Raw genomic sequence first — 27,001 nt, forward strand, 5'->3', positions numbered from 1 at the left:
ATCTGATTGGATGGCAGGGGGCTTCTGTAAAGGGATTCCAACACAAGCAGCACCCCCGCTTCACAGAATTCCCTCAAGGAGTCACAGAGAACAGTGTCACAATGAACACACCATTAACTAAAATAAACATAGTTCTAAGAGACATTTCTGAAATATTTGTCAAGATAAACTTCAGCTGTGTATTTTTAACTGCCAGAGAGATCCCTTCATGATTTCCTCCTGATTTCCTTTCCTTTTTTCTTGCATAATTTCAGTAATAACTGTCCAATACATTGCCAGCGATAACTGCAAGGCCAGGATATAACTGTGGTGGCAAGTAGGAGATACTGCAGGCAGTACTTGTCAGTAAGTAGAATCATATACAGTATATTTATGTCCTGAAATGTTTTTAATTTTACCTTTAATTCACAGAATATGACTTATTAATCTATTTAAAAGAGAACAGATATTTCAGGGCTGAGGCTTCACATGAGAGCTGACGCACAGACGCGCTCAGAAATAGATGCGATTACAGCATCTGCATGGAATGACAGGCCCACATTCTGCCAACTATGCCTCAGTAGACTCTACTATGGAGATTCTACTCCACTGTTATATGTGAAAAGTATCATCTAACATTAATCTGCAATAAGCACTGTGCATCACTACATAAACAAAGAACCACTATGAGTACTACGAGAACCCTACTACTGAGTACTCCACAATTTCTTTCCCCCTAAGTGCCGAAGCCCAGTTTACTTCAGATGTTTTGTTCAGTTTATCAGTTTATATTCAGGGAATATGATCACGAGGTCTTAATCTGAAAACTATCAGACAAATTAAACGTGAAATCAAGCACTAGGCTAGGGTTAAGGTTAGCTGGAGGAACGCCATATTCCTTTTACCTTCGGAAGTTATACTATTTTTTACTGGAAAAAACGACCATTTTGGGGCACACTGGTAACTATTTTTTTGATAATTAAAATGTTCCTCAACTTGGAATATCCATTGCTTCCGTCTTCTCTTCAGTCACAACAGAAGAATGCGTGTCCTGTAAGGACACTGCTGACTTCCACTCTGCAATACAGCCGCAGAACAGCAGTCAATGCATGGGGGGGGGGAAGTGCATTTCAAATGCAGCTGAAGCACCCAATCAAACTGTTTTTTAGAAGAGGTCTCCCCACAGTGTAATTTGGGTGCCATTGGGCAGGTCACTGTGGAATCTGCTATGAATTTAAATGACGTCTGTAACTGTTAAAGAGCAATCTATTTTTAAAAGGTCTACTTCAGTGATTCACTCATTCCAATGGGAGGAGTTGTATGTGTTTTACTGATGTGTTTTGGCTCAAAATAATTAATTTAATGGATATGTTGAGGTACATGGAAAACCAAAAGGCGCTCCATCCTCATCCTGATTACCAAGCCCCATCTCTGCAGTGCCCAGCATCGGTCCAGGATAGACACACTCAAACACATGTAGCCTCTGAAACAACGTACAAACAGAGCAGGACCTGACCAGAGGGGGAGCTCTTGCACAATGAGGCAAAGAACCCTGCTATCTGTACCCACTCCCTCATGATTTATTGACCAATGAGATCATTTCATTTCAAAAACAGAAGTGAAATCCCTTTTAGTAGACAATGAGCTGCATTAAAAATTCAGCATAGACACAAATTTTTATTTACCTGTGTCACAAAAAAAAAAAAAAGAAATCATAATTTCAGATAAATAGATTGATCACAGGACAGAGAGGCACTTTATTTCCACGTCAGGGGAACGTTGTACTTTTTCATATTAACAATTATGTTCATTGGAGGAAATAATATATATTTTTAAAACCTGGTGAAATAACAGTCGGCTGTCAAATACTACAAAAAAAGTCAGTATTTTCACCATTGCATTTTTTCTTTTTTGAGATGATGACTGCTCTTCACTCACGCTGTGCTTTACAGAACCTAAAGTGTTAGAAACTTTATATTTTACACCGTAACTTATGCCATGTTATTCTGTATCTGTGCCAAACTACAGCTCCCTTGACAGTGGCAGTTCGGTGATGGACTCTTGCTCATAATTTCTGCATTTGAAGGTCTCTTAATATAAAAACTAATTCTGAGATTCCAATTCTTCTATCTGCAGCTTCTGGAGGTAGAGCAAGGAAGAGGAGCTGAAGAAACATCTGTAAGAAACCCATAAATATTATCGATTACAGACTGTACACAATACTCAGCACACCATAGAAACATAGATCCAATTTAGCAATTAGCTACATAAGAAACATTAGCCATTTAATCATCAATTAGCCATTCTAAACTTGCTGGACAAACACGTTCTCACTGAAATCAGGTTCTCGCAGAAATTAAGTTGAAATGACCGCAAATCCAAACTGAAACCAGGGTATAAATGACAGTGTAGTGACAGAAGTTAGCTGAATTCAGGGTAAAGCTCACTGCAGAGACAGTACCTCACTGAAATCAGGGTGAAAATGACAGCAGACACAGAACTTCACTGAAATCAGGGTGAAATGACTGCAGAGACAGTCTACTCCTTACTGTTTGCCTGGTCTTCACCAGCCCTTTTGCGTGATTGGTCACCCCTGTAAAATTATGAAGAATCAGTTGGTGTCATCATCTCTGCTCAACACATCAACCAAACAGCCGAACAGAGCAGTGGTAAATAAAGGCTGTAGAGTAGAGTACGGTGTGTTTGAGTGCACTTCCCCCACCTGGCAAAGCCGTTCTGGATGAGCTCCATTTGAAGTTTTCGGTCCTGAGCGGCGTAGTGCTGGAGCTCAGACTGTAGGACCGGTGGATGAATCTGGGGAATGAAGCTGCAGAACAGAGCTGGAGCCAGCTGGACCCAGTCTATAAACACAGAAAGCAGGCGAACATGACCTTTTTAGAGTACTGACCGCATTACTAAACAACACATTGACCAGTAGACTACATGAGACATGGAAACAGGGTAAAATCACTCAAACTCAGCCTGGAGAATACTTGCACATTCATGATCAATCTCAATAGTAGGTAGGTTACTGCACATATAAATGTTTCAGTTTTGTAAATCGGACTTGATATCAACCATTTATTAAAAAAATACATATTTGTTTTCAAAATATCCTCTAGAGTTTTGTGGTGCAGCATTGCAATAAATCTTGTTTCAGTGTATGGAAGCATAATTACATTTCATACAATATATTCTCTGATATAATGTCAGAGTCACAGAGGAAAAACAAATGTTTTTATACTAGAAGAAATGTATCCACAAACCAAGTTAATGAGGCTCCTTACCTGGTCGGAGAGAGTAGAGGCCCCTAACTACACTTGCCATGGTGGAAGGTGTGATTTGGAAAGGTGTGGACTGGGCTTTTAGAAGAAGAGCTTGGGGGAAAAAAACAAAACAAAATATCTTATCCCTGCTTACAGTGTGGACAATGTCGCAATCACTGCAGCGGTCAGCCTGCGGAATTCACACACATACCAACTGACCACGCTTCAATAGTATATAAAACATTCTCTTCATTTGCTTTCTCTTCATGAACAAATACATATTATGAATACGTCTGTCATGAGGGATATATCAACATAGTCTAGCCAGTGAGTGAGATAGGGCACAGAAAGCAGACTTCCAGGCAGATAATAGGAGCATGGATGACCACTGGCCTAGGAATGAAAACATGAAAAATATTTGTGGAGAGTATAAAAAATGTTGTACTCACGCATTAATGTGTTCACATGTTTATCTGCAACATGGTCTGTGAACAGCCTGACCAAGTCATCTCTCAGATCTCGGTTGAGTTTTGTTTCAATGTAAAACTTGTTCTAAAAGTAAAAATGAAAAAGAACTATGTAGACTCACAGGTCTCTGTGTCTTAAGCATGACTGACATTTATTTTGAAAACACCAGCATGCCGTACAAGCCTAAGACCTTGCATGCTGCATGAAATAATACCAGGAAGGAAAATGATTTAAGCACAGACCAACAAGAATTACATGAAACAAGCATGAAGCTGAATGCAGTTTCAAACCAAAATTATCTAATCAAATAATAATTCTACATATTTAAACACCATATACAGAGCCAAGCAATGGTATATAATAATCATCACAGGAATTGTTTTTTTAAATTCAATTGTAATAACAAGGCAATGGAAGAGTTTTAATCAGTCCAATGAAACTACACTAAAGAAATTGTGGCTGTTTAAATGCTGGGGTTTCTGAGTGTTCCTCTCAATAGGATGTTGCAAGGTTGTTTTAGGAAGCTGATAACCTGCTGAAAAATAAGTGCATGACTTCTGTAGTTGGTATTATTAGCCTCTCCAGGTAAACAGACACAGAATGTGTACCTGCCGGGTCAGGGACATACCATATATATGAATATGGGCACGATGCTTTCCAGGGCTGCCATGTACCGGGTGAGAAAGCAGTTGAACTTTTCAATGAATTTGTCTGCTGGACAGGCCTAGTTAAAAAGTTAAAAGTAGAAAATAAACTTGTTCAAATTGTTAGCACATTCCTTTACAAATGTAAGAAGAGCTCAGTAATACTAAAACAGATCAGGCATCCAGGCATCTCATCAGCTTTTCAAAAACCTCACCTGCAAATCTTCTGACACCTGTTCCAAATGTGTAGTTATCTTCTGTTTTAAATCACTGTACATCATCTCCGAGTGCTGCTGACAGACACATTTATACACACAGCTGAAAATAGAAACAAAATGAAAAAATAAATATTTTTTATTGTCAACTGCAATACATTCACAATACAGTGCCCTTTGTAATTTCTTTTAAATTTGAAATTTTTTCTGACAGTTGTTTTGTGCTATGGAGTCCCACATAACCGCTCCAATTAGATTGGGCTGTTAGGATAATTCTTTCAGGAGACAGAGGAGTTGCAGTGTCCATATCTGCAGTAGTCAACACACACCAGCCTGTTGTGGTGTAAGATATGTAATGAAAAAATACTGGCTATTGGCCCGATATGAAATATCCCATGAATCAGACTAATAGCCATATTCTCTTCTTTGGCATACACCATACAAAACATTATGTATATTAGGCAAAACCGAGCTCTGGCAAAATTAAACACACATTTTACAGATAGGTACATGAATAAAGCATACATTTCCATGGTGCTATTTTCTGTGTTAATAACTAAAGTGTTTACAAAGCAAACATGCAATCAATTAAGGAATAGTATCTAGAAAGTCATCCACATGTTACCTATATATTTGCTCATAGGAGATTGGGATGTAGTCCACTGGACTCTGTGTCAGCAGCTGATCAATGGCTTGTTCCAGTTTTGGCCAGTATGTGCTTTTATAATCCTCTGTAGTCATTACATTCATCACTGCATCAAATAAACAGGAATACATTAACAAAAAAGGCAACTGAACTATTGCTGAAAACTTCACTGAAATTATTAATTTCATTCATTATTCAACTTGTGCCATCATATTTCACAGTACCCACGAATATTGAACAGCCTACTTGTTTCTAAATGAATTACAACACGTGAAAGTGCTTTAACGTAGTAACATAGGAGTATAAATGTTTCAATTAAAAAAAGGAAGTTTACCAATCTCCAATATGCAAAGATGACAAATTACATAACATTTTTGTTTGGCATACCCAGGTAAAACTCTAGCCTCTCATGCAGTGTTGTCCCCAAAATTGCTAAAGATAAAATCTAATCCTGGCCATGCCAGTGTCAACGCAGGGCGACATGCAGGATCTAGCGTTTTGTTGAGATTTCTCTCCTGTTAGATCAAAAAGCGCTATCTCCTGTAGAGAGACTAGTCTCTGCAGCTTTGGGACTATACTGAAAGAATGTTAGATGTACAACATTTTTTAATGTCTAAATGCACACTTTCACTTACTAGATTAATTTGTAAATGTTTGCAAAACTACCGACATTTCAGACGCCTTACAACACAGAAGTTGTCACAAAAACGTCTTTATCAAGTTAAACTACCACGACCGCAAAAACCACCAATCTACGACCGAGGCCAAGTAAAGTTCTCAGCACTCAAGCACCACTGTTAGTGTAAAAAAAAAAAAAAAGTATGTACACTTTCATGTGGTGAAACACAGACCCTGTTTTCTTGCAAACATGCTCAAATCGCTACCGACACTCGCAGCAACTGCTAAAATTCAAATAACCATTGATGCAACGCTAGCCAGATGACAACCACTAGACTGCAATGTGATCATGATCAACTTACAGAACTTGGGAGCTGAGTTGATGTTTAGAGTGGTTTTCCCCGGGACAGAAGCGGTAGCACACTCGGAATCGCTGGCCCAGCTAGATTCCGATGAGTAACTGTGCACAGACTCTTTTCTTTCACGAATTTCATCCAAATGTTCTGTTGAATGTTGTACCGAAAGTTCGGGGAAGCGAGGAAAGAGTTTTGGCTCATTTGAAAGATTACTTTCGGGACACATGTATGTATTTACACTGGTATCCCAGTTATTGTTATGGTTGTGATCATCCGAATCCGATCCGATCTCGAAGCGATCATCTTCCATAGTCTCCTCCATAAGGCCAGATAAATTCCAAGAACTAGGCAAAAAATAAATACAATCCAGCGATATCACCCCAGAGATTTCCTTTTATTTTCAACCTGTCATATTCCTTGTTGTTTGCTCTTGATCTGAACCACAACCACCGAACAGTGGTGAATCCGCATTCTTACTTTACTCCTCAATTTTGCGACACTTTGCAGCAAGATACGTTCTACTCTAGTTGCTTCTGGGAAATGAAGTCCTTCTGATAAGCACCATTCAGTGGAGTCTTGCCGATTAAAACAGACAGACATATCTTTTGCATATTTCAAAGATTGCATATATTGAGTTTAGGGCAGAACTAGCAGGCATGTAATTGTTATGTAACTCAATGCAATGTAATGGTCTTGCGAACATCGATAAATCTGCATTAATCTGACCTTTAGGAAAGATGCATGCAGTCCATCTCATTCACCACCGGATGCCGCTCTAACTTGAACCAGTGGCTGACAAGATATAATGAAATATACATTTCAAAGATAATAAAATTACGCAAGTCAAGAATATAAAGGGCGGCACGGATGGTGCAGTGGGTAGCACTGCCGCCTCACAGCAAGGAGGTCGTGGGTTCGAATCCCCGGCGGCCGGAGCCTCTCTGTGCAGAGCCTGCATGCTCTCCCCGTGTCTGCGTGGGTTTCCTCCCACAGTCCAAAGACATGCATGTTAGGCTGATTGGAGAGTCTAAATTGCCCATAGGTATGAGTGTATGAGTGTATGAGTGTGTGAGTGAATGGTGTGAGTGCCCTGCGATGGACTGGTGACCTGTCCAGGGTGTATTCCTGCCTTTCGCCCAATGTATGCTGGGATAGGCTCCAGCCCCCCTGCAACCCTGTTCAGGATAAGCAGGTTAGGATAATGAATGAATGAATGAATGAAAGAATATAAAGGCTTCCTTAAAATCATTAAAATAATCAAATTTGATCCAGAGATAAGTACACAACGCTAGAATAAGCAGGGCTGTGGAATAGCAGACAAATGAAATTAATTTTAAAAAAACAAACATGCTTGGATAATGTATTTACTTACGCAAGTAGATTATTTACAAAATGTAACTCTAAGATTCCACCCCATAAAATTATTTCCAAGAGACAGAATCAAGTGCACGAATAAAGAGGTTGTGATGAAAGCCTATTAAAAAGTACTGAAGAACTGTGAGAGAATTATAGCTGGTAATAATTCACCTAATTAAGTAAACTGAAATGTTTGATGTCCCTCGGGCTGATTTACATTCAAGCAGTGTGCTTACAGAGCCACCTCACGTCCGCATTTTTACATTTCTCAGCTCCTGAAACACCAGTGAATGATATTAATTCAGCTGTGTTCCATTTGTGCACTCCTGTGAATGCCTTGCTTCTGATAAACTCGCACAGCTTTTTAAAACATCTTCTTTTATTATCGCTATAATTATTTATTTTACTTAACAGACAGGATAAAACCCATTCACAGGCTGCAACAGCCTTCATCCAGATGAATGGTCTCAGATCACACACACATTTTAGCTCTAACACTTTTTCATGCATTTGTTTTATCCAGGAGATTAGTGACTTTACTGCAGGTTCACAGATTTGAGCCCCTGTAGAAATGTGGTTAGAGTGATAATGAGAACTGTGTTGAGACTGGAAATTCATAGGAGAAAGCTGAAAATGCCTGTCTAGTTATATCCTGATTCCCCTGAAACAGACCAATATCTCCTGGTAGGAAACATCGGGTGTTGTTTATTTTTAGGCAAAACAGCTCCCTGCAGTTGCACACTCCTGGGGGGAGAGTGTTCTGTAGTCCATTTGCTTACTGCAGATGGTTACAAATAACGTTTTAAATTCCTTAGAACATCATTAAAAGCAATGCATAGATTATTTGAAAGCTTTCTCTGAATCAAGCCTTAAACTAGCAAAACAATTATTGTAATGGATTAGCATGTGACACCAATGTTTATTAAGAAGACCATTTTCTTTGCTATTAAAATACTCTAGTGATTGCTTGCGCTTCAGTTGATCAAAACTAAGCAAAAGAGGAGTGAGCTAACCATTTCTATACATAGAAAACAGCCACTGAATGCCCACCTGATTGATAGGGGAAGGTTGTTTCGCCCTCAGGGGATGAGCGCAGAGAAGAATCGGGGCTAGGAGGTAAAATGGATGGGCCAGCCAGCTAGAGAGAGGATGCTGAATCCTAACAGGGGTGGTACTATTGGTATGGCAGTGTTAGAGCTTTGAACTGAATGTGGGTAGCCACTAGATTGATGCCAGCAAAGGGTATTCAAAAGTGGTGTGGCATTTATGAACTTAGGTAGGATTTAGTTCTTAGGTGAGCGGGAGGGAAACACTGCAGCACTATCGACAGTGATGGAGACATCAGTCCACAGGGAAGCCTTTGCCTGAATGCTCATCTGACATCCCTGCATAGAGAAGTGTAAGAATATGGGCATCAATGGGAGAGTTCAGTGCCATTAGCATAGCCATAATAAAACATGCCATGAGCAGAGATGACTAATTTAGTGATTCAGTCTAAAGACAGGAGAGGGCCAAGCACTGAACCGTGTGGGACACCAAGTAGGGACAGATCCAGGAGACGGATCCCCTCCAGGCTACCTGTTAGGATTGGTCAGCAAGGCAAGAGACAAACCAAGCAAGGGTGAAGCCGTTGAACACAGCGGACAAATGGAATAGGATGAGGACTCATCGGGCCAGATTTACGTATGTGGTATGCTGGTGCGGTCACATTCTGCCTGAAATTAACATCTTATTTACAAGGGCTACAGCTAATCATGCAATCAGTGAATGGGACTGCCTACAATAGAGGCAGATCTTGAGCAGTGCCGTTGAAACGTGTTTAGTGCATTCAATGTCTTCACTGCGTGTGGTGTATTCCTTATATCGGCTGCCACATAGAAGCATAAATGTGTACCTATTCCAGCTGTGGCGGCTATTGTCGTGCGAGATGTAACGTTGCAATGAGCTTGACCATTGCCGGGATAGAATGCGAACATTGTGTTGGAGGTTCCATAACATATTTCTCCCAGAAGTGCAATTCTTTGTATGACTGGTTGCTTGCCTTTCCCAGTTTATTTTCCATGATTATTCCGGAGGATAACTAATACAAACAAACAACCCTATTTTTTATTATTTTAGCAATGCCAGTTGAGCCTGCTTGGTTTCTAACAATGTTCTGTTAGAGGCAAAAAGCATGTCTTTCCGTGATGGACAGAAGTGATTAAAAGCAGCATATCACTGCATTCAGCCTACTCATGTTTATTTTTTTACTAGTGGCAAAAAGATATATTAAAAAAAAACTTCAAACACTTGTTACTGTCACTTTGGTTGAGCACATTATTTCAACGACACATTAAGGCAAGTACCACTGGATCATTAAATTAAATGAATCAGGACACCAAGTTTAATGATATTTGTTTGTGTTTTTTGTTGAACATTTTATCTGTTGCTTCAATTGTTTGCAGGGGAAATAGAGGGGTTTGCTATTTTATCGATTTTAAAAAATCTACCTGCATCAAAGGGAAGCACTTTGCCTTTTTAGTGAAAAATGTTATTGATTAGAAGTAAATGTGACTGCACAGCATGGATTTATTTAGTATCTGCTGAACACTGATCCTTCAGAGCAGGGGGGAAAGCAAAAGCACAGTGACCACACTGAGAGCACAGGAGCACAGCTACACTGAGCACAGGAGCACAGCTACACTGAGCACCCAGCTACACTGAGCACAGGAGCTCAGCTACACTGAGCACAACTACACTGAGAGCACAGCTACACTGAGCACAGGAGCACAGCTACACTGAGCACAAGAGCACAACTACACTGAGAGCACAGCTACACTGAGCACAGGAGCACAGCTACACTGAGCACAGGAGCACAGCTACACTGAGCACAGGAGCACAACTACACTGAGAGCACAGCTACACTGAGCACAGCTACACTGAGAGGACAGGAGCACAGCTACACTGAGCACAGGAGCACAACTACACTGAGCACAGCTACACTGAGCACAAAAGCACAACTACACTGAGAGCACAGCTACACTGAGCACAGGAGCACAGCTACACTGAGAGCACAGGAGCACAGCTACACTGAGCACAGGAGCACAACTACACTGAGAGCACAGCTACACTGAGCACAGGAGCACAGCTACACTGAGCACAGCTACACTGAGAGCACAGGAGCACAGCTACACGGGGAGCACAACAGTAGAGCTACACTGAGAGCACAACTCCACAGACGGCATGGCCACACTGACAGCACAGATACACAGAGAAAGCATTATATTGCACATCAATAAGGAACATTTTTCTCCCAAAAGAGCAGTTAGTGTGCATGATATTCATCACAGTGGCACACATCACATGTATTTCAATTGCTGCAAACAATTAGCAATTACCGTCTAACATTTTCCCCCATGATATATATAATTATGATTTTTTCAATTAAAAAAAAAAAGGCAGCTTGTGTTTTCAGTGATCATTTTTATTTCCTGTTACCCTGACAACTGCATCCTGTGCTAGTCATATGTGTGAGTCATATCGGAGCAGAACTATTCACAGCCTTGTCTTCTTTGTTACATTTCAGAGTGGCACAGCATCTTCTTCAGACACGACACGTGGGAAAAGGGTTGTGCGCGCTAGCCATTCCCTAAAATACTCCACTGTACATAGCAGATCACTCAATTCAGCCCAGAGGCAAACGGCTTGTGTCTGACAAGGCCACAGACACAAACATGAACACAAAATTGAATGCACAGTAGCAAAGCTGCATAATGTCATTCTCTAATCAACAAAAAAAGCATATTCATCTGACATAGAACATCTAAAAAACAATAAAATGCAACTCAAAATACAAGCAAAGTCTACGCAATACTATCAGTCACTGTTATACTGTAACACACTGCTTGCTAATTCTTCAATGGCCTCATTTAATTTATAAAAAATATTAATTTGTCCAGACGTGGAATAATCAAGTCTACGTCCGTCGAATGAGCTCTTGCAAGAATCCTCCTGAGTGACATCAAGTACACAGCAGTGGCATGAAACACACCCAGATGGGCTCCTGACAACCATGCAGCCACAGTCAGGAGACGGTGGAGGGGGAGTGGGGGGACAGAACACAGCTCTCAGCTCTCGTCTCAGTTCAGACTGCCCGTGAGTCACAGAGGTCAGAGGTCAGGGTGACCCCAGGGGCAGCCGCACGGATCCCCGCACACCCTCTTCCTGTCCCACAGGGACCGCAGCTCCTCCGGTGAGTGCTGTGGTGAGGACAGCATGTCCAGGTAGCAGTGTTTCTCACACAGCCAGCCCGAGTCCTGAAACACACACACACACACACACACACTTTTATACACCCTTAAAAACACAGAACTACACAGACTCTGTGGTATGTGGCACAAGGCAAAATGAATGGTTTAAGTACAGGAAGATGGGAGAAAGGCTCTTTGGTATAAGTACAGGTATACAGGAGAAAGACTCAGGGGTATAAGTACAGGTATACAGGAGAAAGACTCAGGGGTATAAGTACAGGTATAAAAAAGAAAGACTCAGGGGTATAAGTACAGGTATACAGGAGAAAGACTCATGGTAGAAGTAAAGGCAGATAGGAGAATGACTCCAAGCCGAGACTATATAATTTACTGACCTGATACTTTCCTGGCCCAACAGCAGCCATCCATATGCCCATACTTACATCCTCACCCTACAATAAAACAGCATTTTCCACATTAATTGCATCCACTATTATTTGAAAACTAAACAGTTATGCAGTTGCAGGCTGCAACAAATAGTCAGTAATCCTGTAAGAAAGTTATCTTTTGCTCCGTTTTGTCACAGCCTACAGCCTTTTAATTCTGGATCATAGTTTCCATAAGTTTTTTATCATATGCATGTGTAAGCACAGCGCTGGGATACCTGGTAAGCCTTGAGTCTGTTTGCGTTATTGGCCAGCCACTCCACCAGGTCTCGCGACACCACGTACCCAGAGCCACAGGCAAAAGCCGGATACACTGGGCTGGTATACTCCAACTCCTGCCACTTCCCAACACGGTCCACAGCCCAGCTCTGCCTGAAACTGAAATGCACACGGTCTCACCTAGATGCCAGGGCGAGGAGCTCTCTCTACAGGGCCAACGGGACCCAGAAGCACGGAGCAGGCTGCGCTTACTTTCCCCACCAGAAACTGCTCCTGCGGAGTCGCTTGTGGTCTATCTTCATTAATACTGCGTCCACATCGATATAGCAATCATCATCCGTCTTCAGGAGGAGGCTGAAGTCAGCATTTCCTATTGACCTATTGGAGCAGGGATGGCTACTTTAATTAAAACCTCCATTTGTAACTTTTCTGTCCAAAAATTAATTTGCTACGAACACACGCACCCCCACACAAACCATTCAAATAATTTGAGGATTCATACCAGTTATAGAACTGCAGCAGTTTGGAAGGCACATTCCTGTAGGTGTCAATCACATCTACAAACACCATGTCTCCATGGCGATGGCTCTCCTGATCCAGAGCTTGATCTTCCAGTCTGAGCCTGGAGGCCTGATCCTGCAGCCGCTCAGGTCGTCCCCTCAGCATCTCCTGCAGCACTTCCACATCTGAGAGGACAGGGTCTCAACATGTCAACACACAGCGCGCGTGCACGCACACACGCACACACACGCACGCACGCACACGCGCACACGTACACACGAACATGCAGCATGCAGACACATGCACACGCGCACACGCACACACGCACACACACACACACATGCACACACGCACACGAACATGCAGCATGCAGACACATGCACACGCACACGCACACGCACACGCACACGCACACGCACACGCACACACACACACACACACACACACAGCACACTCACTGTACAAACACACACAAAACAACTAAATACAACACATCACACACAACTTTCTTAAAAGACATCAACATAAACCCATATTACACAAGTAACATATTTCAGATAAATACATTTCATTCAAGTAACACAAAACACACAATCTGAAGATTAAATTGAAACGGAGAAGTACATTTCTGCAGCTATTTTTAATCTCCTGGATTCTGTTTGTGCAGAACAACACCGGCAGGTTCTTTTGGCAGTAAATTCCCCCGCAGCCATTACTTTTATACGCAGCCTTAATGTATTGGCAGGTAATATCATACAGCCATTACAATTATAAGTGGGTTTAATGTGCAAGCCAGTGCGCAAAATGTCCAGTCATATCAGTACAATCACATTAATAGGCATAACAGGCTGCGCATAAATGTGGCGACTGGAAAAATTGGCACTTCATATTACTTTCACACAATTTCCACAGATGAGAATATTGTTGATGATTTGGGGAATTGTCAGAACCGTTAAAAAAAAAAAAAAAAAAAAAAACAGTGGCGTTGGCAGGAGCGGTTAGAGATTTCAGTGAAGTCTGGCTATATTAGCATATCCGTTCCCAATCAGGCTCATTGCCAGAACGCAGTAAGCGGCCCTTTAACCTGAACACAGGATGGTTATTTTCATTCCAGTTCCTCTATCCCTTCTGCTACTGCTTCCAATGAAGTCTCGCTTACCATAGACCGAGAACATAAACCCTCCTGCCACACCAGGAAAGCCAAGAGCAGTTCTGTGAGGCAACGTTCCTTCTTCAATCTGTAACACAGATACACCACTTCACAGCTAGAACAAAACAGCCCAAACTCACACAGCCTACCCATGTTTAATAAAAACAATGAAAAACTTCACAGGGAAGAAAACAATCAATATATGGTTCCTTAATTGTGGTGATACATTGTAAAGACTTCAATTCCACTGAGTGCAAATGTAATAAAGCTAAACCATTTCACATGCTTACTACCACAATCTAAATATGTTCATAAATGTTTTGGTAATCATTTTTACAAGAATATTTAAAAATGGTTGTGTTATAAACACTCAACGCACATCCATTTTGGAGTATTTATATAATTTAGATAATACAAATTATTTACAAAACTGTAACCTGCACAGGGAATTGCTGTGTTGGCTTTTGAGATGAGGTGGAGCGGGAGGTCCGCAGGATGAATGTGTGGCAGATAAATATGGAGGAACTCCTTGATGCCATTGAGTCAACATGAACTGAAATTCCCAAAGGGAACAACAGCACCCTGTTGTTCAGGCTGTTCTGGTGGCAAGAGGGGGTCCTACTCCTACTTGTGTACCTAATAAAGGCGCCACTCAGTGTATATAAATAGATTCCCTTTATTGGACAATGCACAGGGCATATCTGATGTCCAGTAATAAGCTGAGCAGAACAAAAATCAGATTCAGTATGATTAATAACCCAACTAGGGCTGAGCAATATACTGCCATAACAATAATGACCCAATATCTTTTGAGTGCAATAAAGATCATGTGGTATATTGGCTTTCTTTTTACTCTTTAATCATAGCTGACGCGGTACTAAACATTCAAACTTAAGAGGCCTCGTGAAATGCTTCTGGAAAAACCTTCACCACTACCGATCTACAGGCAATCAGCAGCAAGGCCGCACAGCTTACACATGATCACGCCATGTGTTTTTATCAATCACTTGCTGATGACAGGCCGTCTTATAAACGCCTCTGGATGTCGGATGCATATTACAACATGGGAGAAGATAAAGAATACCACCTCATGGCTGCGATGATTGTTATGTTTAAAGACACTAAATAATTATGGTTATGGGAAATTGCAGACTGACCACTGAAATGGACACCCCCCCCCCCCCCCCCCCAACCCAAAAATAAAGCGGAGCACTACTTACAGACATTATTCTCAATACACCTCCCCCATTGTTGAACTGAACCCTGGAGACGTTTGCAGTCACCAGATCAGTAGAGTCCAAACTCTCCCAAACCAGAGTTCCTTCAAAGCCCTGAGGATGAACAGACAGACAAACAGACAGAGTTACTTAAATGCCCTTATCCCTCCTGACTGATGTCCCTGAAGTTTGAACCCAGCTCCTGCATTTATGTCCTTGCATTGACCAGCTCCACAATGGCACAATCACTCACCTTCGGCAGAATGAACTGCTCCACTGCCTTATACCACACCCCATTCATACTGGTCCCTGTACTCACGGGGCTGAAATGAGCGGTCACCACAGGTTCCTGCACAGGGAACAGGGGACACACAGTCACACAGAGATCAGACACAGAGCTACACAGAGATCAGACACAGAACTACACTGAGCTCAGGCACAGGGCTACTCTCAGATGAGATACAGAGCAAAAAAAAATTGGACTGTCCCTTCCCAGTAAAGACAAAGTAAAAAAGAACAATAATAAAAACTGTATGACTCTGGCTTCCGAGGGCTCATCTCTAAGAGAATTTATCTTGGTATTTTCAGGATGCACGCTGTGAATTTCATTATTCATTGACCTTTGGAGTGTGTGGATCAACTGATTTTAGTGAATAAGCTGAACTATCCAGGGAAATTACACATTGATCAGACTCTAAGCAGAATTTCTGCAGCACTGCTGATAAAGAAACTAAACCTAAAACTCAGAGCTCAGAGAAAAGGGCCCAAGAATCCACGGACACTGGGCAGATCTGGTCAAAGAAATACGCGAAGGACACAGGGGAAGCAGCAGCTTTCCTTTGCGTGAGGAAGGCACATGAGCTGCAGAATAAAATCCTCTTTCAGTGTACAAGATAATGTTGTAAGTGATTGGATAAAAGCAGGAGACACAGACGAGTGGAAGCACACGGCACAGGCTGGCTTACCTCCTGGTCCACCTGGAAGAGTGTGACTGTCACGTTACCCCGGAGCTCCATGTCGGGGCCATGGGGGAACACCCCCAGGCGGGTGATCACCACGGGGTGCAGGACCTTGAGGTCCAGGCTGACCGCGGACACCTCGGAGGGCGCCAGCACGGAGGCGTCAGGCACGGGGAGCACCACCACTTCCTGTCCATTCACTGGAAACAGGAGCCAACGTCAATAAGCAGACCGACAAGAGACGGGCTTAAAACACACACTGATCAGTGGAGCCGCTTCCTGGAGCTGGGTCTGCTGACAGGCGCTTCTGTTGACGGCACGCTAGCGGAGCGCAAGACGGCAGGTTGTCCCGACATCAGCAGTTTGAGAGCCCTTCCGCTCTGCCTCCGGGATCCTGGCTGAAAGCAGGCCTCATCTCAGCGCCCGGGCTTCTTAATTAAAAAAGTGCACTTTATTACCCAGGAGATCAATGCAAAGTACAAAGCCGTAAAAAAAAGAGGTTGAGTTTTATTTTTACAATGCCAATGCACGTCCCTTCTCCCTTGTCCCTTGACAAAAACCCCAATTAAACACAAAGCAACGGTAAATAAGGTTTACTGAAGGCGATGCTTTAAACCCACAGATCGGGGGGGTTGGGTATGGGGGGGTTTAGAGATGCATTTAGCACAAAGAGAAAAGTCGAAGGATAATTAAAACACTCATTTCTGTAGTCCTGTTGGTACAAAAAAAATAAAGTGTTCCTCCCCGGGAAAGGAGAAAAAAACACTTTGCCGCCAATTAATTGTCCATTTAGCACACACTGACCTAAATCTGGAATTAAAAGCATAATTGCATTTTAATGAACACAGCTGTTAATACGCCACTTTCGGTCACAAATCCAGACTATATGCCAGCACTTAAGACTGCAACTGTGCACATAAAGAAATAGTAATGCTGCACTGCTGTAGAGAAGTCAAGGGTATGAGTAGAAACTTCAGGGTCAATTTCATTTCCATTTGATTGACCATTAAGATGCAAGAAGAGGTTGATTCCCTTGAGAGTTCCTGAAACTGGTCTTCTCCAAAGGCTTTATTGGGTGATTCAAGGGGCACAGACATGCTTATAATAATCTCACCGATAATGGCCCATCAAGACCAACACTTACCTACCAACAAGCTGGCTTTAGAAGAAAACTGGATCAGTATAAAGCACAGAATCCTGCATCTCAAAAATTAATGAATTCAAAGAAAATGAGACAGACTTGCTTAGTCAAACAAAAAAAGAGAAAGAGCCACACTAAATATCACTAGTGCATCATGGATTTTTGCCAAAAATTTGCTAATGAGTAACAGTTGAACAGCATAGCAGTAGCTAGCTAATATCAAACTGCACTTGATGCATAGCCAACTACTACAGAAAATAGAAACTAAGAAATATAATATTCACAAATACTTAATCAATATTGTAACAATCAATATTCTTTCCAGCTTCACACATACAAGTTAATCAAAAAACACTGAGCAGGATGGACAGACTGGTTAGCCCAATTCTTGTCCAAATTGTTCCAGTCAGATCTAAAGCAGTTCACTGCAAATCAAAGAGCACCTTCCAGGAATGTCTTAAAGATTGACACATCAGGGCACCAATTTTTAATCAATCACACAGCAGGATACAATGCAAATTCCACAGGAGGTTTTTAAAATGAATTTTGGTAACTGTGGAACTTCCTTCATAAGTAATGCATAGGTTACACAGGTTACCCTTCTCTGCTGAGCCACAGTACTGGCCAAAAGACATTCTCCACATGTGATAACCCCGTAAATGAATGAGGTGTAGACACTGTACCTGGATCAGTGAGGTTCAGCAAGGTACATGAGTATGGATCCTCCCTGTCCTCTTGAGGTATTGGACAGCCATGGCTTCCAACGATAAACTTCACAGCCACCCTTGACAAACAGTGGAGATCACTTCACAAAGTAGCACCTCTACACAGAAATTATCTGTTTTTCTAACCTAAAGCCATCGTGAGTGAAGGCCATCTCTTGTTGCTATGGTGACAGATTCACTGGAAGGTTTTGGTCAGTCGCCCCAGTTTCTCTGTGCACGTGAGCTTACGTGCCTGATGCACGGTCAGAATTAAACGGCTTCACCTTTTCCTTTCACTCCTTTAGTCATTTTGTGTTGTTATATTGGCTCTCCCATTTTCCGCTCAATAAGTTAATGTCTTTAAAACTGTAATCAGTATTTTAGAGGAAAAGATAACACATCACAACTGTGATAGCTCAGACACGTCTTAAAAATGAGACGTTCCACTCACATGAATTAGGAAAAAAGTGAAATGAAGCACAAACCGATGACGGAACTGCGGGTGCTGCTTGATGTAGCCCAGCCAAGTCTCCCTTATCGCGTCCCGGAGATCATGGTGATGGCGTGCGGACAGCACTCCCACCAGAACTTCCAGGGATGACGGCTGTCGATCTGTGTCATTTGAAACAGGTTTTACAGTCAAAACTCAGTTTAATTCAAAATATAATCCCTTGCTGAAAAACACAGCTCAAACTAGATTTTGAAACAGTTGGGAGTTGGTCATTTCAAGCTGATCATAGTTGGTCAGGGTCTAGATGCAAAAGGTCAGCATTCAAATATCGCGGCTGAGGTTCGGACAACCTCGTTTAGGCCCAACTCAAGCACGACAGGTGTCCGTTTAATGTTCATCTCTGCACGACCCCCAACATCAAATAGTGTATAGCTCTGACGTGCAATGTTAGGCGAAACTAACACTACACTATACAATGAATTTACTCCACATAGCTACCTGTAGCTGTCTTTATTACATTTCTAACGATGACATGATCGTTAAAAATGTAAGAAAAAGACCCCCCCCCCCCCAGTCACCCAACACGTGTAAATAAAAACAAAACCGCTGCATAATCAGGATGCACGAACACTCTTATAAACACGCCATTTAAACTCTTCTGGATCTTTCCAGTAACATTACTTTTTAATGATTCATGCTTGCTTGCAAGTGAACGTTAGCTAGTTATTCGGAACTCCAAGACCAGTCACAAAGTAAGAACATTAGACGCCGCTTAAAAAGCAACGCCCACATCGATAGCAAAACAAACCCGTGCAATTAAAACACATTCCATGTGAAAACGTTATTTCGTTTAATGTACAGCCATCTCTTGACTTGAGAGCCAAAAACGTATAGCTTGTTAAAATGTAGAAGATGCATTCGCTTACTGGTAAGGGGAAAAGTTAAGAAACTGCATGGGAGAGCTATACCTGTATCCTTGAGATCCAACAAGAAGGCAGTTCTGTTTGCTACCAGCCAGAGATGCACCACCACCGCGATAACGCACGGACACAACAGCAATGCTAAGCTTCGCATGGACAGACTCCTTGTTGTAAATCCAAGCGTTTAATGGGCTAAGTGCGCTAACGAGGTTGGTAGAATTTCTCCGAACGGCATTACTCAGTTTCTGAACGCGATACATTCCGGCTCCGAATACCCCATGTCTGCTCATTGCGTTTCGAGGTCGTCGACGAAAGTAGAGCCAATAGGAAGCAAGAAGTGAGACGCTAAGACTTCTGGGACTTGTAGTTGCATTTCATAAGCAACAGACATTCAGGCACGTTCGCTCAAAAACTGGTGGTGAAATGTAAATCAAGGAGGTTCCCTGGATATGAAGAAGTCCCAGTGTTATAACGACTAGCCACAAGGGGCGCTACTCCATCACTGTAAAGAGAATGCTGTGCTGTTAAATTCTAGTTTGAAAAATTAAGTAATCAGAGTGATTTTTACGTAAAACGATGATGGGATATATAATATGATCCAAGTGTAGCAGTCGTTTCCTTTATCGATTATTATAATTGTGTTTAGTTTCCTGACCCAGGAATGTTCATTAATCATCTTACCTAAACATAAAATGATAATAAATAAAGCAAAGAAATACCACATTTTACAAATTATTTTACTGATTTCTACAATACAACTACACTTTACAAAAAAGCACTACAAAAAAGTTGTCTGAACACTTACTACAATAAGGAATACACCACCAAAAGCCATTTTTTCATTCTATATCTTTAAATTACATTATAGTAATTTGGCAGGTACTCTTATCCAGAGCAATGCATAACAAAGTGCATAACCATAACCAGGGACAAGTATGCTGAAAGCAGGGTATCCCATCTTATTTGAAAAGAGTCAGGCTTTTGCTTTGCTCACCAATAAGACACTTGATTCTAGTCTCGACTGAAGACCATGATTTGTTAAATAGTCAAATCAGGTGTTTTTGACTATCAGGGTTAAAACAAAAACCAGCACTCACACCGGCCCTTTTCAAATAAGTTTGGACACTGTTTTCTGCCCTAAAGGGAAGATATTTCCCAGCATGACCAGCAAATAAATTATTCTGATTTGGAAAAATATATATTCATTTGATATACATTATACAGTATATTAGTTATAAAAGTAGACAATACAGTTCTGGATTTCACGTCTGCAATGTTATAACCAAATGCCTACACAAAGAACATTTTACTAAGACTATTTCAATCATAAATATATTTATTCCAGTTGTTGAGGTGTATGATTTAAAATGCTTTAAAACAAAACCAAGAAAATTGAAAGAAAACTATTTGAGGATACGTATCAGATTGTACACATCACCAAAAGAGTCATGTAATTACTGAGATGATATTATGTCAGTTCCCTTCTTCATCTTTTGTTTATTTGTTGTGCCCTGAAACCTCTACATGTGTGCCAGCAAAGACTGGATACTGGATACTAGAGAAAGAGATTCAAATACAGTCTGTGTATGATAAATAATATCATAGAATGCACCAATTTGTACAAAGAGAACATCTCATTATATAAAGCATCAGAAAGCATATGGTGTAGAGTGCATGCTCCTCTCTCCTCTCTCCTCTCTCACCTCCACATCCAACAGAAATGCAAAAAAATATTGTCATAAACAACAAACACTAGTATGTAACCTTTCTCCAATGGGATAAGTATGATGTACAAGCATATTTAAATGTTTGCACATGTACATAGTTATTGTACTGTTAGTGTAGCTATAAGGTTGTATGCGTCACTTTAAAAATAATGTGCATATATACACCTAAAATGTCTCTTGTGCTGTGTCCCAAACGCAACGTCAAAAGCCTTTGTGAATTATAGCCAAACAGCAGCTATATATTTTGTTTCCTGATGTGCAATCTATTGTGGATATGCTGCACGGAATGGTGGACAGAGAAGGGAAATCTTGCCAAGTTGGTAGGCAATCGTACTCATAAATCTGATGAAGTGAAAAACAGACAGATATATAGGGGCGGCCTGTAGCGTAGTGGTTAAGGTAAATGACTGGGACACGCAAGGTTCTAATCCCGGTATAGCCATAATAGGATCTGCACAGCCGTTGGGCCTTTGAGCAACGCCCTTAACCCTGCATTGCTCCAGGGGAGGATTGTCTCCTGCTTAGTCTAATCAACTGTATGTTGCTCTGGATAAGAGCCTCTGCCAAATGCCAATAATGTAATATAAATGTAATGTAATATATAGGCCATTGAAAGAGGACCTGAGGTTTAAAACAGAGTATGTGATAAACCACATGACTGATAGCTGAAAACACTGCATAACAGGCAACACTCACTGTTGTGCATTGAAATGATTACATTACTTTATATATTGTCAGTAGAAAGTTCTTACAAACTCAAAATATTAATCAGTCTTCTCTGCCATATTTTGTCATAACAGCAGGAAGAGAATGGTTTTATTGTCAAAGGCAAGATATTGTATATTCTGGAAATCCCCGTCTGGCCTTTTCACCAAGACATGCAAAAGATTGGCCATTTGAAAAAAAGCAAGAACAGAAAAAACATCTCAAACAATGACCAACAACATTCTTCAATGTTGAAGGCTAAATAAAGACAAAACCATAAGAGGACTAAGATGGTGCTATGTGCACCACCTTCTGTTCATAAATTAGGTGTGTCACCCAATATTACTGCAGGCTGTCAGGGTCACAGCCCTGCCCCTACAGTGTGGGAGTCAGGTGTGATGGGCCCTGCAGTGAAGGGGGGCAACAGCCCTCAAAGGATGGTGCAGAAGAGCTTTTTCTGGCAGAAGGGATTTTCAGAGATGGGCAGAGGCAGGATGAGAGGATCATCATCTATATTAGCCTGGCAGTATGCCATCAGGTCAGCGGCCGCTTTAGACACCTGAGGGAGAGAGTAACAGAACATCAGCATGGATCAGCACTGAGCTTAGGGAGAACATGATGACAAGCACAAACACACATGCGCGCACACACACACACACACACACACACACACACACACACACAAGCATCGGCACACATGGGGGGTGGGGGGGTTAAGGTACTGAAAGGCAGGGTCTAAATGCTGACTTTGCTGAAGCCATCTTGAAAATCTCCATTAGAGTGCTGCAATGCAACAACAACCCCAGGAGCATTTTGGCTGATTTTGAACAGCAAGTGCAAGAAAAATAACGTGGTCATTATTTTCTAACACTAAAAAGCTCCACTTCAGAGAGTTTTAGGTTGGAGATAATTTAGCGTTAACAGCACATAAAAATCAGCCACATTCTGTGGGCCCATCAGCATGCATCAGCCAATAAACATGACCTTCTGTTATTCTGCCGCAGAAAATGGAGTCCAAAAACCCCCAGACAAGAGACACGGCAGTAATTGTGACCCAGCACATCGTCAGATGCAGATGGGCTATAATTACGGGAGATAAACCAGCAGTGCTGGAGTGCCCCTCTAATTTCTCCATCACATGACACTAACCGATACGTGATAATTAACATACTGTCCTCTCCTCTGCCAGCTCGCACACACTCCATTCCTACAGCTGATCTACTGTTCTGCTGGCAGACCCCTAATTAGAGTCTGAGATCAGAGGAAGACGCTGTCTTCTCCATCTACCCGGTGGGGGAAAATGCAGAAGCACACCACGTCTTCATTAGTTTCCCATTCGGGGGAGTCAGCGAGCACTTTCCTTTCACAAATGCACACTGACGCCAGGATGTTAGGAGTGTAATTCAATGATGAGCTTCCCCGTCTCAGTCTGGCAAAAATGTTTTACAATTCAATTAACAGATTGCAGATATGTATACATTTTATCTCCTAAACAGAATTGGATCCATTTTTCTATTTAGTGGCAGCTGTGGTCAAAGTGTCAGACGAACCACTACGAAAGAGAAAGGGTATGAGAGCAACATCCCTGCAGAGCAGTAAATTGTGTGTGAAAAACAGAGACAGCCAATGAGCTACAATTATGGGACTGGAAACACACTGTTAAACTGATAATGACACTGATGCTGTTTCTGGTGATAAACCAGCTCATCGATTGCAGAGTAACCAGCAGTTGGTTTTTTAATTATTTTTTCTCTTTGCTAAAATTGGTGATTGTCATGTAAATTGGTACATGTTTTATTCCAAAAAAAAAAAAAAAAGGTTTCAGGATAATGACAAAAAAATTAAGGCGATACACTGCCCCTCTTATTTTACATATAAATATATAAAATAAGCAAATATTAAATAGGTAGAAATATGCAGACAGAGCATCAAGCACGTCACGACACATACACATACACATACAGACACGCAGACATGCAAAAATATGTCAGTGCGCACACATACTGATACACACATACTGACAGACAGAACCTTTATCCTTTCCACAAAGGTTTCCATTTTGAGTTGCTCCACAGTCTTCCTTGCATGCGCGATGCTGGCAGTACTGATGCACACGCTATCATTCATGGTGGCCTCCTACAAGAAACAAGGCAAAAACACAGAAAGGGAAGTCTCAGAGAGTATGTATTTAGACGTTTCCTTTGGGCTCCAGATAATGTATGGCTGGTGTATGGATGCTCCTGACCATCAGTCAGTTCATCGCTTCAGACTGCTCTCCCCCAGCACTGATGTATACAAGTGCAGAAAAACTTTCCCACCGAGTTTGTGTTGACTATCTGGGTCATAAGGCGTTCTGAAATCTTGAATACTAAGTAACTGAGTGAAACTGAGGACTCATTTAAGGTTTCATATACTGAAAATACTAAGTGTTAGCAGCTGGTAATAATACATGTAAAAATAATACAAAAATGGAAGCAAACTCAAGGCAAAAAGCTATCCCAATTCATTTTCAGGTATAGTATAATTCATTTGTACGTACTCCAGCAATCCATGGTTCACCTAGAACTGCTTTTTTTTGTGCAGTGAAGTGTGGAGAGTGACTCAGCCTAACCTCTCAGCTCTCAGCCATATGCCACATTCTCAGGGAGAGAGAATCCAGACTCCTGTCATCGCTAACGAAATGTGTCTGGAGCAGTAATCTGTCTCCCACTCTCTCACTTTCAGACAGGTTCAGGTGCAGAATGGATGAGACAGACAAGAAGCAGCAGCAGGTCTGCACTGCACAACGAGCACTAAAACATAACGAGTCATGTGATGAATGGAAGCAAGAGTTTTAAATGATTTTGCACAAATCAAAAAATTAATAGTTTAATCTACTGTATGACAGCATGCCAATTAAACATTATGTCTGCGACACATTGACAGCTCATAGCACATGGACAGTGGATCAACCAATCAGAACCTTTCTAATTAGACTAATGAGCAAATGCAGACAATGTAGGTGCAATCAATAGCTCCCATCTTGGTGGAAAACAGCACCCAATACCTCTAGGATGCAAATTCCCATCACAGTATCAGCGACAAGGAAGACATCAGAGCAAGTTTATATAACAGAGGGCAGAGAAGGCCACAAATAAGCAAAAACACAGAAGGCCTTTATGACATGAGAGACAGAGTGGACAGGAGTGTGGATGGCATAGTCTACTCAGGGAGTGCAGGAAGTGAGCTGTTGGTCAGTAGTGAGGCGATCTGATATGTTGAACGCAATACAGTACTCCAGAGTAACCCCTTTAGCTGCAAAGCAAGAAAGGCAATAAGAGCATAATTAAAGTCCCACTGCCCAATGCAAACCCTGAGAACATACAGCCGTGACTTTAAACCCAAAAGTTGTGAGTTTGATTCTAATTCCACAGGGCACTGCTCTGAATTGCTTCAATAAATCACCCAGCTCTATAAATTGAGTGTTAAAAAACATTGAAAAAAAAACCTCACACAATTTGCAGTAGCCAATTACATTAGTCAATTTTGTTCTCCGGATAAGAATGTGTGTCTATGTGCTGAAATGGGAAAAGTAATAATCATTTATCTTCTGCTCTGAACTTTATTTATCTACAGTGGTATTGTTGAAACAGCTGCCGTTTGACTCAATGGCCCATAGCTTTTATGAACAGCGTTTAATGATAAGCGCTAAGCAATGCAATTTGTTATTAGAAATAGGACTATCTGTAGTCCACACAACACCCACATGCTCAATCCACTACTTATACACGAAATCAGCATTTAAAGCTGTTTAGAGAAGCTGTCATTCTGGTGGTCAGTTCTTATGTGTCGCACATGATACAGTCAATCTAGTTCGCGTGGATTGGACATCAAGTCAGGCCATTAATTACTTATCCTAGAAATAGCCTATTTAAGTATTGCTAGCCAAGTCATCTCCGAAAATTAGGTTTCCTCTGGGTATTTTGCACAGCTGCCTTCAAGAAACAACAACATTTACATTTCGTTTCAGCCAAGAGGAACTATAGGCTATGTGTGTCAAATTGCATGTTCTATGTCAAACTCCAGCGTCAGTCTCTGTAAATTAGGCCTACCTACCATATTACCGAATACATGCACGCATGAAATTTACACGCATCTAAATTCTCCGTAATGTACATTTTCCGTTGATTTAGCTACTTTTATGCAGCAACCAACGCGAGAACCCCGAAAAATGATAAGTTATTCAAATTTTCTGTCGTAGCCCATTTAAAGTGATACTTTGCTGCGACTGGCTAACTGTTTGGTAACTTATCGTGGAATTATACAAACGAACACATTGGAAATTAAAATACCATTTTTGCCTACCTTAAGTAAATTGTCGGCTTCCAGTGATTTCCCAATAATACAGAGAGGTTCCACTCCCGCAAGATTCAGTAGGCTGTATGGGTAGCCTAAAACCGAAACATCACTTTCTTCCAAAATGAGAAAATTCAATATCCAATCAACCAGAGGAACTAATATAATGATTCAATAACGCTTACTTGTCTCGTCATAACGCAACACACCGCCAGATACAGCGCGTATTAGCCTAATGATATTCGCTGTAAACCTTGGACCGCCCTACCTTTCCTCAGCCCTACTGGAGTAGGAACATTTATAGCAGCAGGGAGACCCTTCCAGTCGTGTGTCACTGCCTGTTCAACAAACTCCACTGCCTAGTATTCACAGAGTAGGAATTACAGGATCCTATAAACCCGTTTCGTAGCGTGCACGTTTAGCCGCTGGATCTAAAACTTCGTGAATCTATAAATCAATTAATGGACGAATTAATTATAAAACAAATACAATGCAATTTCTGAGAGAAAATAGCACCAGTGCTCACTCACACGACGCAAATGCTGTTTTCCTTCTACCTCATCCAAAATGTCCCATTGGCTAGGCCTATGGTTAATTGGATTTTAATAAATGTCGGAACAATTCCACCCTCTGCTTACACACAACCCTGCTGGTCTGTAGATAGATCACAGTTGATGGGACATCATCATCTGTAGCCTGAAGGTGCTCAGTTCTGAAGAAAGGGTACACATAATGTCAATAATACTTAA

At 41.5% G+C, this 27,001-nt stretch overlaps 3 protein-coding genes across 5 annotated transcripts; all 3 read right to left on the reverse strand.

Annotated features, from left to right (window-relative positions):
- Positions 1–1,710: 1,710 nt before the first annotated feature.
- On the reverse strand, positions 1,711–6,682 carry cacul1 (CDK2 associated cullin domain 1). The gene is made up of 9 exons (XM_061227767.1): positions 6,199–6,682; positions 5,198–5,324; positions 4,573–4,675; positions 4,342–4,437; positions 3,695–3,797; positions 3,267–3,356; positions 2,702–2,840; positions 2,529–2,572; positions 1,711–2,155 (listed from the first exon to the last, which is right to left on the reverse strand). The coding sequence occupies exons 1-9, from the start codon at positions 6,512–6,514 to the stop codon at positions 2,106–2,108; spliced, it is 1,068 nt and encodes a 355-aa protein (XP_061083751.1). The 5' UTR covers positions 6,515–6,682; the 3' UTR covers positions 1,711–2,105.
- Positions 6,683–11,039: 4,357 nt separating this feature from the next.
- Positions 11,040–19,779, reverse strand: b3galnt2 (beta-1,3-N-acetylgalactosaminyltransferase 2). Of its 3 annotated transcripts, none has more exons than XM_061228400.1 (12): positions 19,534–19,779; positions 18,600–18,726; positions 18,094–18,194; positions 16,276–16,469; positions 15,630–15,659; positions 15,314–15,424; positions 14,103–14,181; positions 12,945–13,128; positions 12,695–12,820; positions 12,442–12,601; positions 12,173–12,229; positions 11,040–11,843 (listed from the first exon to the last, which is right to left on the reverse strand). In XM_061228400.1, exons 1-12 carry the CDS (start codon positions 19,637–19,639, stop codon positions 11,697–11,699), a joined length of 1,422 nt encoding a protein of 473 aa, XP_061084384.1. In that variant the 5' UTR covers positions 19,640–19,779; the 3' UTR covers positions 11,040–11,696. The 3 variants fall into 3 exon arrangements, with proteins under 3 accessions (XP_061084384.1, XP_061084383.1, XP_061084381.1); XM_061228397.1 differs by having other exon boundaries at positions 11,041–11,843; positions 15,564–15,659; XM_061228399.1 differs by lacking the exon at positions 12,173–12,229 and having other exon boundaries at positions 15,564–15,659.
- A 512-nt stretch (positions 19,780–20,291) lies between these two features.
- On the reverse strand, positions 20,292–26,593 carry LOC133118131 (guanine nucleotide-binding protein G(I)/G(S)/G(O) subunit gamma-2-like). Its single transcript, XM_061227906.1, has 3 exons — positions 26,262–26,593; positions 23,949–24,053; positions 20,292–22,476 (listed from the first exon to the last, which is right to left on the reverse strand). The coding sequence occupies exons 2-3, from the start codon at positions 24,042–24,044 to the stop codon at positions 22,348–22,350; spliced, it is 225 nt and encodes a 74-aa protein (XP_061083890.1). The 5' UTR covers positions 24,045–24,053; positions 26,262–26,593; the 3' UTR covers positions 20,292–22,347.
- Between the last annotated feature and the right edge of the window lie 408 nt (positions 26,594–27,001).

The sequence above is a fragment of the Conger conger genome, chromosome 18 (assembly GCF_963514075.1).
Source record: "Conger conger chromosome 18, fConCon1.1, whole genome shotgun sequence".
Lineage (NCBI taxonomy): Eukaryota > Metazoa > Chordata > Actinopteri > Anguilliformes > Congridae > Conger > Conger conger.

Coding starts and splice junctions, on each gene's coding strand:
- cacul1 (XM_061227767.1), bottom strand. CDS start 6,514: ATGGAGGAGACTATGGAAGATGATCGCTTCGAGATCGGATCGGATTCG. Junction 2,841..3,266: donor CCTCTACTCTCTCCGACCAG/GTAAGGAGCCTC, acceptor CTGTGTTTATAG/ACTGGGTCCAGCTGGCTCCA. Junction 2,156..2,528: donor TGGTGAAGACCAGGCAAACA/GTAAGGAGTAGA, acceptor GGTTTCTTACAG/ATGTTTCTTCAGCTCCTCTT.
- LOC133118131 (XM_061227906.1), bottom strand. CDS start 24,044: ATGAATGATAGCGTGTGCATCAGTACTGCCAGCATCGCGCATGCAAGG. Junction 22,477..23,948: donor CCTTTGTGGAAAGGATAAAG/GTTCTGTCTGTC, acceptor TCTCTCCCTCAG/GTGTCTAAAGCGGCCGCTGA.
- b3galnt2 (XM_061228397.1), bottom strand. CDS start 19,639: ATGCGAAGCTTAGCATTGCTGTTGTGTCCGTGCGTTATCGCGGTGGTG. Junction 14,182..15,313: donor GTGTATTGAGAATAATGTCT/GTAAGTAGTGCT, acceptor TCTGTGTTACAG/ATTGAAGAAGGAACGTTGCC. Junction 12,230..12,441: donor ACAGACTCAAGGCTTACCAG/GTATCCCAGCGC, acceptor GTTTTATTGTAG/GGTGAGGATGTAAGTATGGG.